Source organism: Coregonus lavaretus, assembly GCF_964263955.1.
Source record: "Coregonus lavaretus genome assembly, chromosome: 19".
Classification (NCBI taxonomy): domain Eukaryota; kingdom Metazoa; phylum Chordata; class Actinopteri; order Salmoniformes; family Salmonidae; genus Coregonus; species Coregonus lavaretus.
The window spans coordinates 29,549,106-29,565,710 of NC_140006.1; the positions used below are offsets into that span (position 1 = coordinate 29,549,106).

General features: G+C 41.7%; 1 protein-coding gene across 1 annotated transcript in view; it reads right to left on the bottom strand.

Moving 5' to 3' along the window:
- Window positions 1-3,218: 3,218 nt before the first annotated feature.
- LOC311146689 (receptor-type tyrosine-protein phosphatase N2-like) overlaps window positions 3,219-16,605 on the bottom strand; it is a 194,284-nt gene continuing 180,897 nt past the window's right edge. Inside the window, exons 20-25 of the mRNA XM_084183223.1 lie at window positions 16,094-16,213; window positions 15,532-15,698; window positions 11,760-11,813; window positions 8,931-8,995; window positions 6,587-6,660; window positions 3,219-5,653 (exon numbers count right to left, since the gene is read on the bottom strand). Of these exons, the coding sequence (XP_084039349.1) occupies window positions 5,582-5,653; window positions 6,587-6,660; window positions 8,931-8,995; window positions 11,760-11,813; window positions 15,532-15,698; window positions 16,094-16,213 (552 nt within the window). The 3' untranslated portion in view covers window positions 3,219-5,581. The remainder of the gene's footprint in view (window positions 5,654-6,586; window positions 6,661-8,930; window positions 8,996-11,759; window positions 11,814-15,531; window positions 15,699-16,093; window positions 16,214-16,605) is intronic.

Consider the following 16,605-nt stretch of genomic DNA (forward strand, 5'->3'; position numbering starts at 1 on the left):
CCATGAATACACGTAACTGTAATGAATGTAAATAATGATTGTGAAAAAAGAAAGAGGCAGTACTACAATGTGACGTCATCTGTAAATATGGGTGGATGTCTATTGTTCTCCAAACACTGATGAAGGCTGCCGTTGAAACGCATCCGTTTTACCTCTGCTGCTAAAAAATAAGACATTAAAACTTAAATAATATTTCAGTGGGTGCGGGTTTTTCCTTTCTTCCATCTGAACATATCTCCCTTTGATTCCAGTATAGAAGGTAGCAGACACCTGCACAGCAGCAACATGATGACAAGCCCACTGTGCTGATCTCTAATAGCTGTTCAGTTAGGGTAATGGCTAGGGTTAGAGTTTAGGGTTACGGTAATGGCTAGGGTTAGGGTTGGGGTAATGGCTAGGGTTAGGGCTGATCCGAGGTGTGGACAAGAAGCTAGGGTAAGGGTTAGGATAATGGCTAGGGTTAGGGTTGATCCGAGGTAGCCCCTAACCCCCCCCCCCCCCACACACACACGCATGCACGCACACATCACCTTTAATGGGCAATACCTCTGACTAGTCCTGTCACTAATCAAATCACTAGTCAAATCACTATCAGATGTAGTTTGATTCTTATCATTCTTTGCAACTCTTCTTTTAGGTTTTATTTAGCTGCTGTTCCATAGTTTTATTCTTCAAATCAGTCCAAATTATTTTAGACCATGCAACCAAAACACCATTAATTCAGCTTTCCTTCAATGGGAGCATTAGATGTCCTTGCCCTTTTAAAATAATACTTTCTACAATAGATAACGTTAATAAAAAAAAGTTTACCATCCTCGGCTCCAACTTGACCTTTTGCTTTTAGCCAAAGAAAGGATCAAAGTCCCCTTTAAGATTCTATAAAAAGAACTTCCATGAAAAGAACAAAAAGACAATGCATGGAGGTCAATGTTCTGACATGATTCCACTCATTCTAATGGGCGATAACAAGCTGATTACCAGCAGTGTGTGAGGTACGCTTACTTACAGACCTAAATAACATGAGGAATTTCTTAACGACCTCTCCTCATGTCTTGTAGTGTAGATTTCTTTTCTATTATAGTCATATTTTTCATCCTGATTCCCCAGTACACGGTTTGTCTGAGATCACCGTATCACTTGTAATTATGCAAAGCAGTCTTTTCATGCCATGCAGAAGGAAAGCAATTTTTGTATGCAAATAGTTAAATTCCCCCAGAGTGCGGCAATTGAAGAGGTGCTGATAAACGCCTAATGATGAGTGACACCATGCAATATTGGGGTCACCACACGTATCACACCAATGAAAATTATCAACTAAACGGCAGAAGTGTCCAGGACGGACGCGTGGGGGACGAGATGAAACAGAGTGAAATGCCAGAGTAACATCGACGCCTATTAATAATCAAATTGGATTGGATGTAATGAGAAAAGATTTTCATAGTGATTGAAGTGAGGCTGAGTCTTGTGTGTCCCAAATGGCACCCTATCCTTATATAGTGCACCCCAAATGGCACCTATCCCTATATAGTGCACTACTTTTGACCAGAGCCTTGGCATTTGGGACTCAGACTTTCCTCCGTTCATTCTCTCAGATGTTGGCAGTCTGTTGGAGCAACAGTCATTCAAATATTCCACGGCGGTTTCATTCAGTTGACCTCTCTGTTGACCCCACCCATCAGGCTTCTGTTCTACATCTGTAGCCTACATCACTACAGCCAGCCTCATTCAGAGATTGGACTCAAAACCCAAAACATAACACAGGCAACCATATCATGGCCCTGAAGCTTTAACCTAACTGTGGCTCTCAGACCAATAGCAAACTACAACTGTTGATCATTTTGCATTACACTATAGCAAAACGAGACCACGGTTGCTGTGTGTGGAATCTCACATCATTCACATGGTCAGATAGGGATGAAAACAGGTTGACTTTCAACAAGGCCCTGTTTCAAGTATTCACAGTATTGGCATGATGTCACAAAAAGGGGGAGTCGGGGGAGTGGCTGTTTTCAGGGTCAACCACCACCTGTAGCTAGCTGTCAAATGACAAATCTTGGTGGCGTTTCTGTAAACAGGTTGACTTTTAACAAGAGCGTGTTCCAAGTATTCCAGTGAGATACATCCACCAGTTAGATTGCTCTTACGTAACATGCAGTAGACCAGACTAGAGCCCATGCTGGGAAGAGAGTTGACCATGGTCCTGAAAAGGCTCCTTATTTGTAGAGGGTAGAAGAATAGAATAGAATGGAATATAAATACTTTATTTTGGTGGTGATAGTTACTGCACAAGCAGATAGTGGTGGAAAGAATGACAACATCTGGGAGTACAAGGTTGCAATACAATACACCATGGTCATTTTTATTAGCTAGGTGTCACTTCTTAGAGGCACCGAAGGAGCAAGGTTAGGACTCAAATAGTGTTCTACTGTTTATTTAGTATGCTTATCCAGGCAAAACAAGTGCTTATTGATTGAGAGAAAAGTATATCCTTGAGCTTGGTACATACTGTACTGTATATAGCTGAGATGTTGACTTAGAAAGCATAAAACAACAAATTGATGTATTGAGAGACTACAGTAGGCCCTCAAAGATGACGAGGCATAAGAGCAGATTTAGTTTGCAATCTCACCATGCCACCTGTCGATCTTTTTAAATTAACTTTCTACTATGAAAAGCAGAATAATTTCTGTCTATGAAGCTTGTTCTTTATTTATATATTTTAAAATATCACTGTGACATTTCTTTAGGTGAGTTCTTTCTCTTCATTCTCTGTGTGTGTGTGTGTGTGTGTGCATGCGTGCGTGCGTGAGAGTGTGGTTATGAGACAGGAGTCAGTCAGTGTTCCATCCTGTTACTGTGTGGTTGGTAGGAAGTGTTGACAGCATAATCTACAGTCTGAAGTAGCATGAAGCTGCCAAGCCATGTGAATCACCATGCAGATTGGAGATCAGAATAGCACCCAGCCATTCAGACACTCTGGCTAAGAAGAAAGAACCTTCGAACCAGAAGGAAACTTAGAACCTTAGAAAGAAACTAAGGTTTCTTTGAGACCATTTTAGAGGTATTGGGAAATAGGATCAGGTCTTATTTTGAATAGGTATGACTGTTATATGTAGTCTTTATAGAGGTTTCTTGCCTACTCAGACAATGCAAAAAATAAATACGTACTGCACAAGAAGATAGTGGTGGAAAGAATGACAACATCTGGGAGTACAAGGTTGCAATACAACACACCATCGATAATGGGACTTTATTCACAATAGTTTATCTTCACTGTTAGAACAAAATATTTTCTGTTGGTTTTTGAATAATCATATATATATACAGATCAATGTAACAGACCAGCCATCTCTTGCAATAAATGAGTTGAAAGATAAAAGCTTTTTGCAGTGGGTGACAGTATAGGACACATAAACATGGCCCGTTTTAACTCTGGATGCGTTCCAAATGGCACCCTATTCCCTTTATAGTGCACTACTTTTGACCAGGGACCAAAGGAAAAGAAGTGTAATAGAAAGGGAATCAGTTGCCATTTTGTACGCAGGAGGAGTTTTTGCCAATATGTAATATAACAATCCACTATTTCCCCTCTGTACTTGCACTACTATTCTTCAGAAATTAATGTCTCAAATGGCATGATTATATATCCTTGGCTTGTCAAAGTAAATAGTAAATCACATCCTTGGCTTTCTTCATGGTGACATGATATATCATGTACAATCATGTTTCCTCGAACATAAGTGAAGTATCTGCTAAGCAAAAGACGTAACCAGGGTATCTCTAGGATATATTTTGAGGCTGAAGGAGATACATTTGGGGAATAATAGTTTCAAATAGCCATGTGCTAGTGTATGGTAAAAAAACAGGTCATATCATCTGCAATTCAGAAAATATTGGATGTACAAAACAGAATCCAATGGACAAACATATGAAAGCTTGACACAAGATTTTGTGATCGAATGGCATGAGTCTAGTCAAAGCACAAAGTATTGGGGTAGAGTTGTATGCACACGGTGACTGTACAGGATACAACCTTCTGCTAAATGGCATATATTATTATTAATTATTATTATTATTATTTAGCTGACAGTACTCTGTAGTGCAGACGAACCTGCCTGGTTGGTGTCCCAAATGGCACCCTATTCCCTACATAGTGCACTTGTTTTGACCAGAACTCTGGTCAAAATAAGTTAACTATTGTATATAAGGAAAGGGGTGCCATTTGGAACACAGTAAATAAGACACAGGGACATCCAGTGGCAGCTTATATTCAGACCTAAGCCATTGATGCAACATGTACATCTAGAGCTTTATTCAATCCGTAGCACTGATGATTCGCTTTATAGCACGATTGACAATTAAAGGCAATATTCCCGCGGTCGCGGAGACTGCATTAACGGTAAACGCTGCGTATGTCGGCTCAATTGGAAATTACGTTTACATTTTAACCAGGATCTTCTGCGATACTTCGGCGATACGGATTGAATCCAGACACTAGATTAGAAGAACTGCTTTATTTACAAAAAGACAATATCGTTTTCATCATACATACAGTACACCAAATCATAGAACTGCTTTACTTGAGGCAGGCATTAGCTAGTTTAGTTTACTGACATTAGTTAGTTTAGTTTACTCACAATCGTTGTCCACAACATACAATTATTTGTCCAGGTCTGGACAAGCTGAAGAAACCATATTGCTTGGTGTCATTATCACTATGGTAACTAGAATTAACATCAGCATCATTGTTATCAGTCTTCAGTCGACTTGACCAAATTAAGCAGTTTTCCATTACATGGTATGGTTTAGTACACCGCATAATAGAACCAAAGAAAAAAAATAGAAAAAAAACGAAGTATGCCCTATGATACAGATGTCATGACCAACATCATAATTTACACACACATACATAGAGATCTAAAAACAATATTTCTGTCATTAATATATTCTAATAATTTAATAGATAAACATGTTTTTCAATCAGTAAAAGTCTTGATGCACTAAATTGTCTGTTTAGAAACAAGTTATTTTTTTTATACAAGACTAAGATCAGGTCACGCTCTCTCGCACAACATCCACAAAGACGGAGAGGTGGAGAGAAGGAGAGGAGGAGTGGGGGAGAGAAGGAGAGGAGGAGTGGAGGAGAGGAGGAGAGGAGGAGTGGGGGAGAGGTGGAGAGAAGGAGAGGAGGAGTGGGGGAGAGAAGGAGAGGAGGAGTGGGGGAGAGAAGGAGAGGAGGAGTGGGGGAGAGGTGGAGAGAAGGAGAGGAGGAGTGGGGGAGAGAAGGAGAGGAGGAGTGGGGGAGAGAAGGAGAGGAGGAGAGGAGGAGTGGGGGAGAGGTGGAGAGAAGGAGTGGGGGAGAGGAGGAGTGGGGGAGAGGTGGAGAGAAGGACTGGGGGAGAGGAGTGGGGGAGAGGTGGAGTGAAGGAGAGAAGGAGTGGGGGAGAGGTGGAGAGAAGGAGTGGGGGAGAGGAGGAGTGGGGGAGAGGAGGAGTGGGGGAGAGGAGGAGTGGGGGAGAGGAGGAGAAGAGGAGGGAGGTCCCTGGGGAGGTCTGCTGATGTTTGGTAGTGGGTAATGCTCTCATTGTGGAAGAGCTTTGAGTATGGCGTTCACCTCCTCCGCAACAGCTGTCAATGCAAACTCAAACTGCTCCTGAGGGTGGATTGAGAGAGAGAGAGAGAGAGAGAGAGAGAGAGAGAGAGAGAGAGAGAGAGAGAGAGAGAGAGAGAGAGAGAGAGAGAGAGAGAGAGAGCGAGAGCGAGAGAAAGAGTCAATGTAGAGTTTAAGCCAATGTTCTTTCCAGATGAATTGCAATACAGAAATAGACTCACAGATCAGACTTACAGAGGAGCTATAGAGAATCATGTCTAAGAAGTCTAGAAAACAATGACTTCACTGCCATTGGTCACTTGATGCTGAAGTGATTCAATAAGCAACCACTAGGGGGAGTAAAACTGTAGAGTTTACTAACTAAACAAACGACTAAAATGTACTATGTATGTAGAACCATTACCTACAGAAATCAAACTATATACGATAGGCTTATACGATATTGCAGAAAACAAAACGTATACTAATAAAACATTTCTCATCACCAATAATTGTGAAAACATGACAGTCACTCATTGAGGATACATGGTTTAATAAAGAATGGATCGATATGACTGCTGGGCCAATCTAATAATTCTCAGGGAATCCACACTATGATTGATGTTTCCAAACTGGCTGTCGATTGTCTGACCAGAACACATATTGTTCATTCTTTGTGTTTAGTGTTGGGGAACAACTTGGGTCTCATTTGAGCTGATACTCTGCTTTATGAAACAGACATAAAAGCTCCACATTTCTTGAGGACTCTGTAGACAAGACACAACTAACTGAGCATGCCAGTCTCTCTCTCTCTCTCTCTCTAGTTTGGGAAACACCATACACCCACTACAAACCTAGCACTGCACTAAAGCAAAGGCTTTGAACATTTGAACGCTATTAGTGCACCGCTAAATAGCTAGCCATTTCATACCTTCCCTCCCTCTCCTTTGAGAAATCAGAGTCCATTAGAGTTCCCAGCAGAGGTGAGGACATTACCTTTGTCTGGACCATAGCCGGCCGCTGATCCCTCAAGTGCTCCAGGGTGGCAGCAATATCAATCTCCTTAGCACCTGCAACACAACACCAACAACAAATTGGACAGAGTTCAAAGCCAGGAGATCATCCAGGCAGCGTCTGTCAATCTCATTTTTACTCGCTCCCTTTGGAACCTCCGCCATGCAACGATTGAAAAGTATTACATTCATCCCATATCCACACAGACGCTACAAACAAGGCTCCGATTGTTTTGTTGGCTGGATGAAAATGAGAGGGTGGGGAAAGAACATGTTTGCAAAGGTATTTGTAAAACCACAAAATGTAAGATACAGGAATCAGAGGGATTCTCTTAGGATAAAATAAAACAAAATAAACACTTCAAATAACGATTTGTTTTGATCAAAGCTTTGTGAGCTAACCAAGGTGCCCCATAGGTTGTCTCAGTCTCAAGCAGCAAGGGATGCCTGCCTATTTACCTGTCTGTATTTCTGCCTTCCTACTTGGCAAGCTACCACCCAGGTGAATAGCTAGATGTGTTGGATACTGGGCAAGCAGAGTGGAGAACCCTCTCTTCCCCATCCCTGCAGCACCAGTGCCCAGTCAGCCTGGCAGCGGGCCCTGCCCTCAGACCCAGTGCCCAGTTGGCACTGCTCTATGCTCCCCTGCCGACCAAACATGGCTGTGATCACAAAGAAGACAGCTATCTGGGTCTGGAATTGGGGCCAGACTACATGATCGTCTGTGTGGCGCTGAAGGCCTACTGTGAAAGCTTTGGAGAAAATCATAAGTAACAGAGTGAGGGAGACAAACACAACAAAATTACATTCATGAGGAGTGGTGAGGAAAATTGAAAAATAAACTGGATTTGATTTGTTTTCTGTAGCTAACTACCTTAACCCCTCTCACACTTTCCTCAGAAAATCTTTCCTGTGCATCAAAAGAGCAAACTTTTCTGTTTTACACAAAAGATAAAATAATAAGCAAGAATAGCTAATTCAAGCCATTCTCTTTCAATGACAGTTTTTACTCTACAGTTACAATAGAGTAACTCAAGTCTATTCCTCCCACCCAAGACTGGTGCTCACACAGTTCTATGAGCACCACACTAATAAGTTCTTCATTTTCTAGGACTTAACAGCCAGGCTATTGTGTTGGTTGTAATAAACCAGACTGTGGAGGAACAGTATAAATGGCTCATTTGAGTTTCCCTTGCAAGAATCCCTTCAAGGAGGGGTGCTCTGAGAAGAATCAAGAGAAAGCCCCAAGTCCTTGTGGGAGCTGTGAAAGAGACAGAGCCGTGGCTAGCAGCTGGACCCCGGGCTGAAAGCACTCCTGCACTTGTGCTGCTGATTCTTAAGTTAGAGAGAACATTACAGCAGGAGAAAAAAAAGAGGCTTTGGTAGTAAGTAAAAAAAAAAGGCATAATTCTCAGCCTCCGAATGTACAATTCATTCCTTGGGAGAAAAAGAGAGGGTAAAAAAAGTGAGAAGAGAATGATTTTGTGTCCAAGGGCATACAGGTCTTTGATCAGGCTGAGGGAACCTGGGCCTCCTGCTTCTCAGGAGACAGACAAAGAGGACCCTAACCCTAACTGGCCGGGCCCAGATTCCTCCACGGCACAGAGAAGAAAGCCTTTGGGCTGCCTCACAGTGTGACAGCCTGGGAAAAGCCCCTCTCAGCAGGCCTAAGATGCCTGCTTAAGGCCAGGGCCACAGCACCGGTCAGGAGATTTTGAAATCACTAATACACACAAATGTAAATGCACGGATGAACACACACACACACACACACACACACACACACACACCACCACCACCACCACGACAAACCGAGAGGAGAATAGGTCAAGAACAAATTAGTGTTTGTGTGTGTGTGTGTGTGTGTGTGTTTGTGTGAATGCCATGCTGAAGCAATTGGTGTAAGGTGCTTTCAATTTGAATGGAAGAGCACATTCCAACAAAAGTGCATGTGAGCCTACATGAACACAATTAGGTATGCTGTTTGCTGAAGAGAAATGGCATTACATTCCAATAAACATGATAAATGTATCTGCATTAACAAATTTACAATTTGTTTGACATAAATTGCCAGAATAGGAACTCTTAAACTACATGTATATCTGAAATAATCAATGTGATTGGGAATACTGATATTAACCAAAAAATATCTCCATATTTTTTTCTCTCCATTTCCATTGATCATTCATTCATTGAAGCTGCACCCGAGCTAGTCACCCTCTAATGCATTTCAAGACCCACAGCTGAAAAAGAGTAAGGCTTTAATGTTGAATTGGCGATGCTGCTAAACAAGCCTAAAGAGAAAAGAAAAGCTGTCTGACTCCCACCTTTAGCCATCTTATTGAGAACCATGTCAATCAGAATGTATGTTCCACTCCTCCCGGCGCCATTGCTGCAATAGAGAGAGAGAGAGAGAGAGATGGGGTGTGATTAGCATGACTTAACAGACACAATACTATTTCAATGTGTTATTGTTTTGGTCAATACAATTTTTACTTACAGGCCTAAATGAAAGTTGTTAATTTTGAATGCTAATATTTTTGTTTGTTGATATTGTATCAGCTTGTAAAAATGTGAGCTGTCTTTATTCAGTCATAACAGGTGGCAACATAGAGGAGAGTTTAATATTCCAAGCATATAAAATTACTAATGCTATTTTGATTTTTGTATAAAAGGGTTGTTCTGGGGTTTAAATGTAATAACAAGAATAATAAACCATCCTCAAAAGTGGCAAAGCTGCAATATGATGCAAAGAAGAGTACATTTATTTTATTAAAATTGCTGGTGAAAAACTAACAAACAAAAACACTCAGTACATATAGAAAAAAGAGGGGGTATACTGAACATTTAGTTTGATGAATAGAGATGCAATACTATTTTCATTTATGTTTTTAATCTATGTCTTTCACTTATAAATCACCTACTTCGACTGGTGTTGGCACTGTAAAAAAAGGAGACACCAAATCCCCTTAAAAAAGCACGAGAGGTTTACATAAACACAGTAAACACACTGTCTGTTGTGTATCTGAACAATCTGGGCAATGGTAATTGAGCACAATCCCGTTGCAGTTTACAGGATGTGCTTCCCAAATGGCCCCCTATCCCTTTGTAGTGCAGTACTTTTGACTAGGGCCTGGTAGCACCACTATGAAGAGACTAGGGTGACATTTGGAATGCAGACAGGGACTCCGGGGGGACGCTGCTATCTATGTCTGTGATCTGTAGTTTGCAGTATGTATCGATACTTAGCAATGCCTAGCATGGGTTATTATGAACTGATCAAAGATAAGGCTGAGGACAAAGCCCTGGGCCACAGAAAACACATTTTAAGATGTTTGTTTGCCTGCCTGGCCTCGACTGGCTCGCCTCTCAGAGCTGAGCTAAGCTGATCTGAGCTGAGATAGAGACCTGTGATTTATCTGCAAGGTGCCTATGTGTAGTCTACAAAGCTATAGCTATGCTAATGTTGCTGCTTGTGCTAATGGTTATATGAAAACTGAAAACACAAGCTTTAAACTACACTGAACAAAAATATAAACGCAACATACAACAATTTCATTTTTTTTTACTGAGTTACAGTTCATATAAGGAAATCAGTCAATTGAAATAATGACATTAGGCCCTAATCTATGGGTTTCACATGACTGGGAATACAGATATGCATCTGTTGGTCACAGATACCTTAAAAAAAGGTAGGGACGTGGATCAGAAAACCAGTCAGTATCTGGTGTGACCACCATTTGCCTCATGCAGTGCGACACATCTCCTTAGCATAGAGTGGATCAGGCTGTTGATTGTGGCCTATGGAATGTTGTCCCACACCTCTTCAATGGCTGTGCGAAGTTGCTGGATATTAGCGGGAACTGGAACACGCTGTCATACACGTCGATCCAGAGCATCCCAAACATGCTCAATGGGTGACATGTCTGGTTAGTATGCAGGCCATGGAAGAACTGGGACATTTTCAGCTTCCAGGAATTGTGTACTGACCTGACCCTTGCGACATGGGGCTGTGCACTATCATGCTGAAACATGAGGTGATGGTGGCGGATGAATGGCACGACAATGGGCCTCAGGATTCAAATTGCCATTGATCAAATGCAATTGTGTTCGTTGTCCGTAGCTTATGCCTGCCCATACCATAACCCCACCGCTGGCCATCTGCCCGTTACAGTTGAAACTGGGATTCATCCGTAAAAAGCACATTTCTCCAGTGTGCCAGTGGCCATCGAAGGTGAGCACTTGCCCACTGAAGTCGGTTACGACGCCGAACTGCAGTCAGGTCAAGACCCCGGTGATGACAACGAGCACGCAGATGAGCTTCCCTGAGACGGTTTCTGACAGTTTGTGCAGAACTTCTTCGGTTGTGCAAACCCACAGTTTCATCAGCTGTCCGGGTGGTTGGTCTCAGACGATGAAGATGCTGGATGTGGAGGTCCTGGGCTGGCTTGGTTACACGTGGTCTTCGGTTTGAGGCCGGTTGGACATACTGCCAAATTCTCTAAAACGTCACGATAGTAGAGAAATGAACATTAAATTCTCTGGCAACTGCTCTGGTGGACATTCCTGCAGTCAGCATGCCAATTGCACGGTCCCTCAAAACTTGAGACATCTGTGGCATTGTGTTGCGTGACAAAACTGCACATTTTAGAGTGGCCTTTTATTGTCCCCCGCACAAGGTGCAGCTGTGTGATGATCATGCTGTTTAATCAGCTTCTTGATATGCCACACCTGTCAGGTGGATGGATTATCTTGGCAAAGGAGAAATGCTCACGAACAGGGATATAAACAAATTTGTGCACAAAATGTGAGAGAAATAAGCTTTTTGTATGTATGGCAAATTTCTGGGATCTTTTATTTCAGCTCATGAAACATGGGACCAACTCCTTTCATTTTGTGTTTATATTTTTGTTCAGTGTATAAACTATATTCCAACCATTTATTTCAGGTTTCAGGGTTGATCTATTTTTGGGAACTGTGGTTTGGAACATATACATGAAAGGAAAACACAGTAGATCTATGCATAATAGATCTATGCATAATAGAGAGAGAGAGGGGTGTTATAATCATAGATGTAAGACCCACTACAGACAAATGGCATACTGTGATTACATCATTTACTTCCTCTACTGAGGTACAATACTCTTTATACTTGCCTGCAATGGACTATTATAGGACAAGACCGTCCCCGGTAGCACTTGTTAACCTTTCTGCAACAGAACAGACAGAAGACATAAAGCATCATAAACCTTATGTCAAATCCCAACATCAAAATTAGATCAAATTAAATATAAAATAAAAGAGTACACCAAGTGATTGAACCAATTTTATTCTCAGTTATGATTGATTTTAATTGGTCAACACTTCTCAAATTAATAAGGGCCTGAAGGCAAGAACAAGTCTACATCAAGGTTAAATATTATAATGATACTGTGGACTTTGAAAAGATACATCCCTTCTCAATCTATTTAAAAGAATATATAAATCCAAATTTCACAACCATAATTAATGAAGACTGACTTAATGAAGATATGCCATTGCAGTGGTGATATATTGGATTGTGGTAATGAGGTGTGGTGGCTGCTGGGTATATGCGTCCCAGATGACACATTAGTGCACTACTTTTGACCAGGGCTCTGGTCAAATATAGTGCACTATACAGGGAATAGGGTGCCATTTTGTCCGCCATGCATTAACCTTGTACAATTAAAGAAATTACACAGTGGCGAGACACACTCCTGCCAGCAGCACCGTACAGCGGCCCTCACATTGTTAATTGGCTGTTGTTGTGGAGGTGAATTATGCTGGACCAGATCTTTTCATCATGGAGCGCAATAACTAAAATGTTAAAGGGGAAGGGGCGGTGGGGGTTAGGGGAAGGGGCGGTGGGGGTTAGGGGAAGGGGCGGTGGGGGTTAGGGGAAGGGGCAGTGGGGGTTAGGGGAAGGGGCGGTGGGGGTTAGGGGAAGGGGCGGTGGGGGTTAGGGGAAGGGGCGGTGGGGGTTAGGGGAAGGGGCGGTGGGGATTAGGGGAAGGGGCGGTGGGGATTAGGGGAAGGGGCGGTGGGGATTAGGGGAAGGGGCGGTGGGGGTTAGGGGAAGGGGCGGTGGGGGTTTAGGGGAAGGGGCGGTGGGGGTTAGGGGAAGGGGCGGTGGGGATTAGGGGAAGGGGCGGTGGGGTTTAGGGGAAGGGGCGGTGGGGGTTAGGGGAAGGGGCGGTGGGGGTTAGGGGAAACTCACTCCCATAAAAGTACATGCAGTAGGCTAATGATCTTACTGAAACTTCTAAAGAACTAGAACTAAATAAGAATTCAACTTCCATCTGTATGTATACTACAGTATAGGGTTGAATGGCGTGAACCTGGTTACCAAGCTTTACCGGGATTTACCGCCCAAAACCACTCCCTTTTCCCAGGATAAATAACTGTGAGAAACTGGTTAATTCGAATAAATTATTTATATGAACAGCATGGCGTGAAATGGAACTGTTAAATTATATGCAATGTCTAAATCTGGTTTCTCTATGGACTCCGCATGATGAATCAACGCTCAGGGTGGGGACAGACCATCTCAGTATGGAGTGCACTCTACAATGCATGTAGCCCTATCATCTCATCATGGTCACTTTTTTTCTTGTGACAGGTAGGCATACATTTGCTGCAGCATAGCCTATGCTATAGTAATATAAAGACCGAATGCGCGTCTAATTTACCCATCTCCATCTGGCTTTCAGGGGTCACCTTGTTTTTTAATTGCAGTTCCACAATTAAACTTGTTTCATTTAACTGTTGAAAGTGAGGAAGGAATGAAGCAACAATAGAGAGAGAAAGAGGTAGGCTAATAACATTATGGGAAATATTATTACATTTACATTTTTTATATATGCGGCAGCCTACTAATTATACAAATAGGCCCTTTTATTCAAAATTAAAATCAAATTCGTTAGCCTATACTTGTAACTTTGTAGGCCACATGTGCTGCACCAGAATCGCATGTTCTCTCCCTGTTTAATCATGGTTTGAACAATGCGTGTAATTCCAGTCCATATAATACAGTATAATACAATACATTACAGTAATACAGTTCACACTCAAAAATATTAGCCTACTGGAGCCAGATTCATTTATTTACCCAAGAGAGCATATAGCTAGCTACATCTATGGGCTTTTATGTTTTTCTGTCATGCATAATGTGCAGTAGCCTATATCATATACTATATGTATTGGATAATGGCACAATCATTTGGGCTTTTTTGGGCTTGGGCTCATTATATGTCGTTAATGTAGGGATCATAAAATGTATTAAATACATAAATCATCAGGCTCAGGTAGCATCAGGTTTTAATTTTCATGTTGATCAAAGCTCTAATCAAATCCAGACATATTTCTATTCTTTATAATGTTTTTGAATGACATGGTCTGGTTTTGGCGGGAAATACCGGGCTACCCGGGAGAAAAGTGATTTATTCTCAGGATGGAACGTTTGTAAAATACCGGGAAAATATTCAACCCTACTACAGTACTTATACATTTACTGTATGTGGGGCAGGACACTGAATACTTATGCCTAGGGATTTATTTCAAGCTCTCGCTATAATACCCAATGATTATCTCTTTAATAAACTGGATTTAAATGAATAGTATTCCTTCATCGATCAAAAGTAAATTGACAGAAAATGTTACTCAACAAAACGAAAAATCAATTCACAATTCAGAAGTCCCGATCCCACCATGAACCAAGTTACCATAGGAACAACAGCAGATCACCAATGGGGGGTTGGTTGGGGGGAAGTGGGGGAATTCAAAGGAGGGAGGCGATCCTTAGATAAGTTAAACTTATAGAGTATCAGTCAGAGAAAGTAAAGCAAATCATGAGCAAGCAAAAGGTGAGAGGTCGTTAGAGAGAGGAGGAGAGGCTGAGGAGAGAGAGGAGGAGCAGGGGGGTTCCGCAAGGCCCCTGGTTGCAGAGTCACAGTTTCCAATGATCACTTTTGTGACTATGCAACTGGGCTCATATTACTAGCTGCAACATCACAAAAATGACACTGGCAACCGCTAATTAGCTGGCAATATAACAAAAGGAAGAAAACAAAACAAAACAGGTAGGTTGCTATGAAACTGAGAAATAAAAGAATGTGCTGCTCGATCATAAGTAAGACTTGTTAATTAAATACAGAGAGAGGAATTAGCTTGCAGTTTATGTTCTCGAACCCTTAAGTGTGATAATTGCTGTCGAAACCACAAACCAAGATTCAGATTCAAGTGTTACTGCAATAGAGTATGAAAATGTATGCACTCACTAACTGTAAGTCGCTCTGGATAAGAGCGTCTGCTAAATGACTAAAATGTCAAATGTAAATAAAAAATTGAGCGCGAACAAATTTTTTAATCCCAGTATTTCCCCTCACCCCATGAGAAAAGGCAACAATTCCACACTGACCACAGTTGGTGGCTTGATGGCAGTATGATGTGTTTCACCATATATCCTGGCCCTGCTCTTTCCCGGAAGATCTCACCTCATAAGTGTGCAGCACAAATACAATAACACCAGGCTATATAACATCACAGTACTCAGACTTGTCCTGTTATTTGAAAAATTCCTCAGTGGACCTAAGAGAGCATTAGAGCTAGCAATAAAGAGATTTACTGAGTCATAGTATATCTTATATATCTATATGAAGACTGGCACATAAAGAAAGAGGAGAAGAAGGGAACTAAAGGTTTAATACCACAAAATACCTTATTGTTACCGTGTCTGACAGTAATAGGGTTGCAAAAATCTGGTAACATTCTAGAAATCTATGTTTTCCGAGGAATCTTCTGATCAGGATTTCTGGAAAACCTGGGAATTTTGGGAAAGGTCCCGGATTTTTGCAACTCTAGATAGTGGTGAGGACAGCCCTGTCGAGCCCTGACTCTAGGAAGTCCTACCTGCGGAAGTCCAGGAGTGTCCGGCTGGACTCAGGGACGTTTTGGTTGAGCCAGGTAAGGAAGTGGAACTGTGTGACGGTGCGCGTCTCGTTGGTCTGCATGTTCTTTAGGTAGAAACTACGAACCAGGAAGTCATCACACCAAATGTGCTCCGACACCAGGTTCACCTATAGAGGAAGAGGAAGTGATGTCAGTCATAGAAATAGAAAGAGTTCTCATTCTTATTCTATTGTAAGAGTTATCCCTGAATACACAGTAAATCATGCAATTAGAAGTGCACTTGATTTTAAACATGCAGTGCATTGTGTACCTTATAGAAACTTTAGAAAATGTGTATTACTGACTGTGCTATTACAGTATATTAGTAAATGGTTGAATACAATTAAAAGTGAGTACATTTACAACCAAATTATGCTGAAATTACACTGTTTCACATGCATTTAAAAATCTAAACAACTACAACCATATTTCCGATTTAGAACAATAACAATAGATAAGTCTAGAATAACGACAAATTGTCATTTTGAGCGAACATCAGACATTGGATAGCCAGGCCTGGTACCTCGTAGATGTGGTAGAGGTTGGACCCCTCGTCAGGCCAGTAGTGGTAGCACTGTTTGACTCCGCTCTCAGTGAGGGGCGTCAGCATGACAATGACCACACAGCCATTCTCCCAAACCATCTGCACACAAAAGAGAGAGAACAGCCATTTTGTCACAAGGCAACACCCAGTAATTGCATCGGGTTGTGCAGGCACACACACACTGTGCTTGCCTCACGCTATTTTATTGAGATGCTCCCACACACACTTCAAACTTTTATGTACGAGTCCATTTACTAGTGTTAGAGGAACAATACAAAACTTGACAAACAGGAATATTGAATAAAACGCTTATTAAAATGGTTCATTATCATCCATTCCTTCTTATTGAATCATCTGCATCTAAATTACAGTACCATCTACTTTCCATATATAATTGGGAAAAACACTGTTAGCTGTCGCTGTGAAATTCTTAAAGTCCTCTAAATGGTCGTTTTTGTCAACTTTAACAATAGTAAAACAGTTTGGTTAAA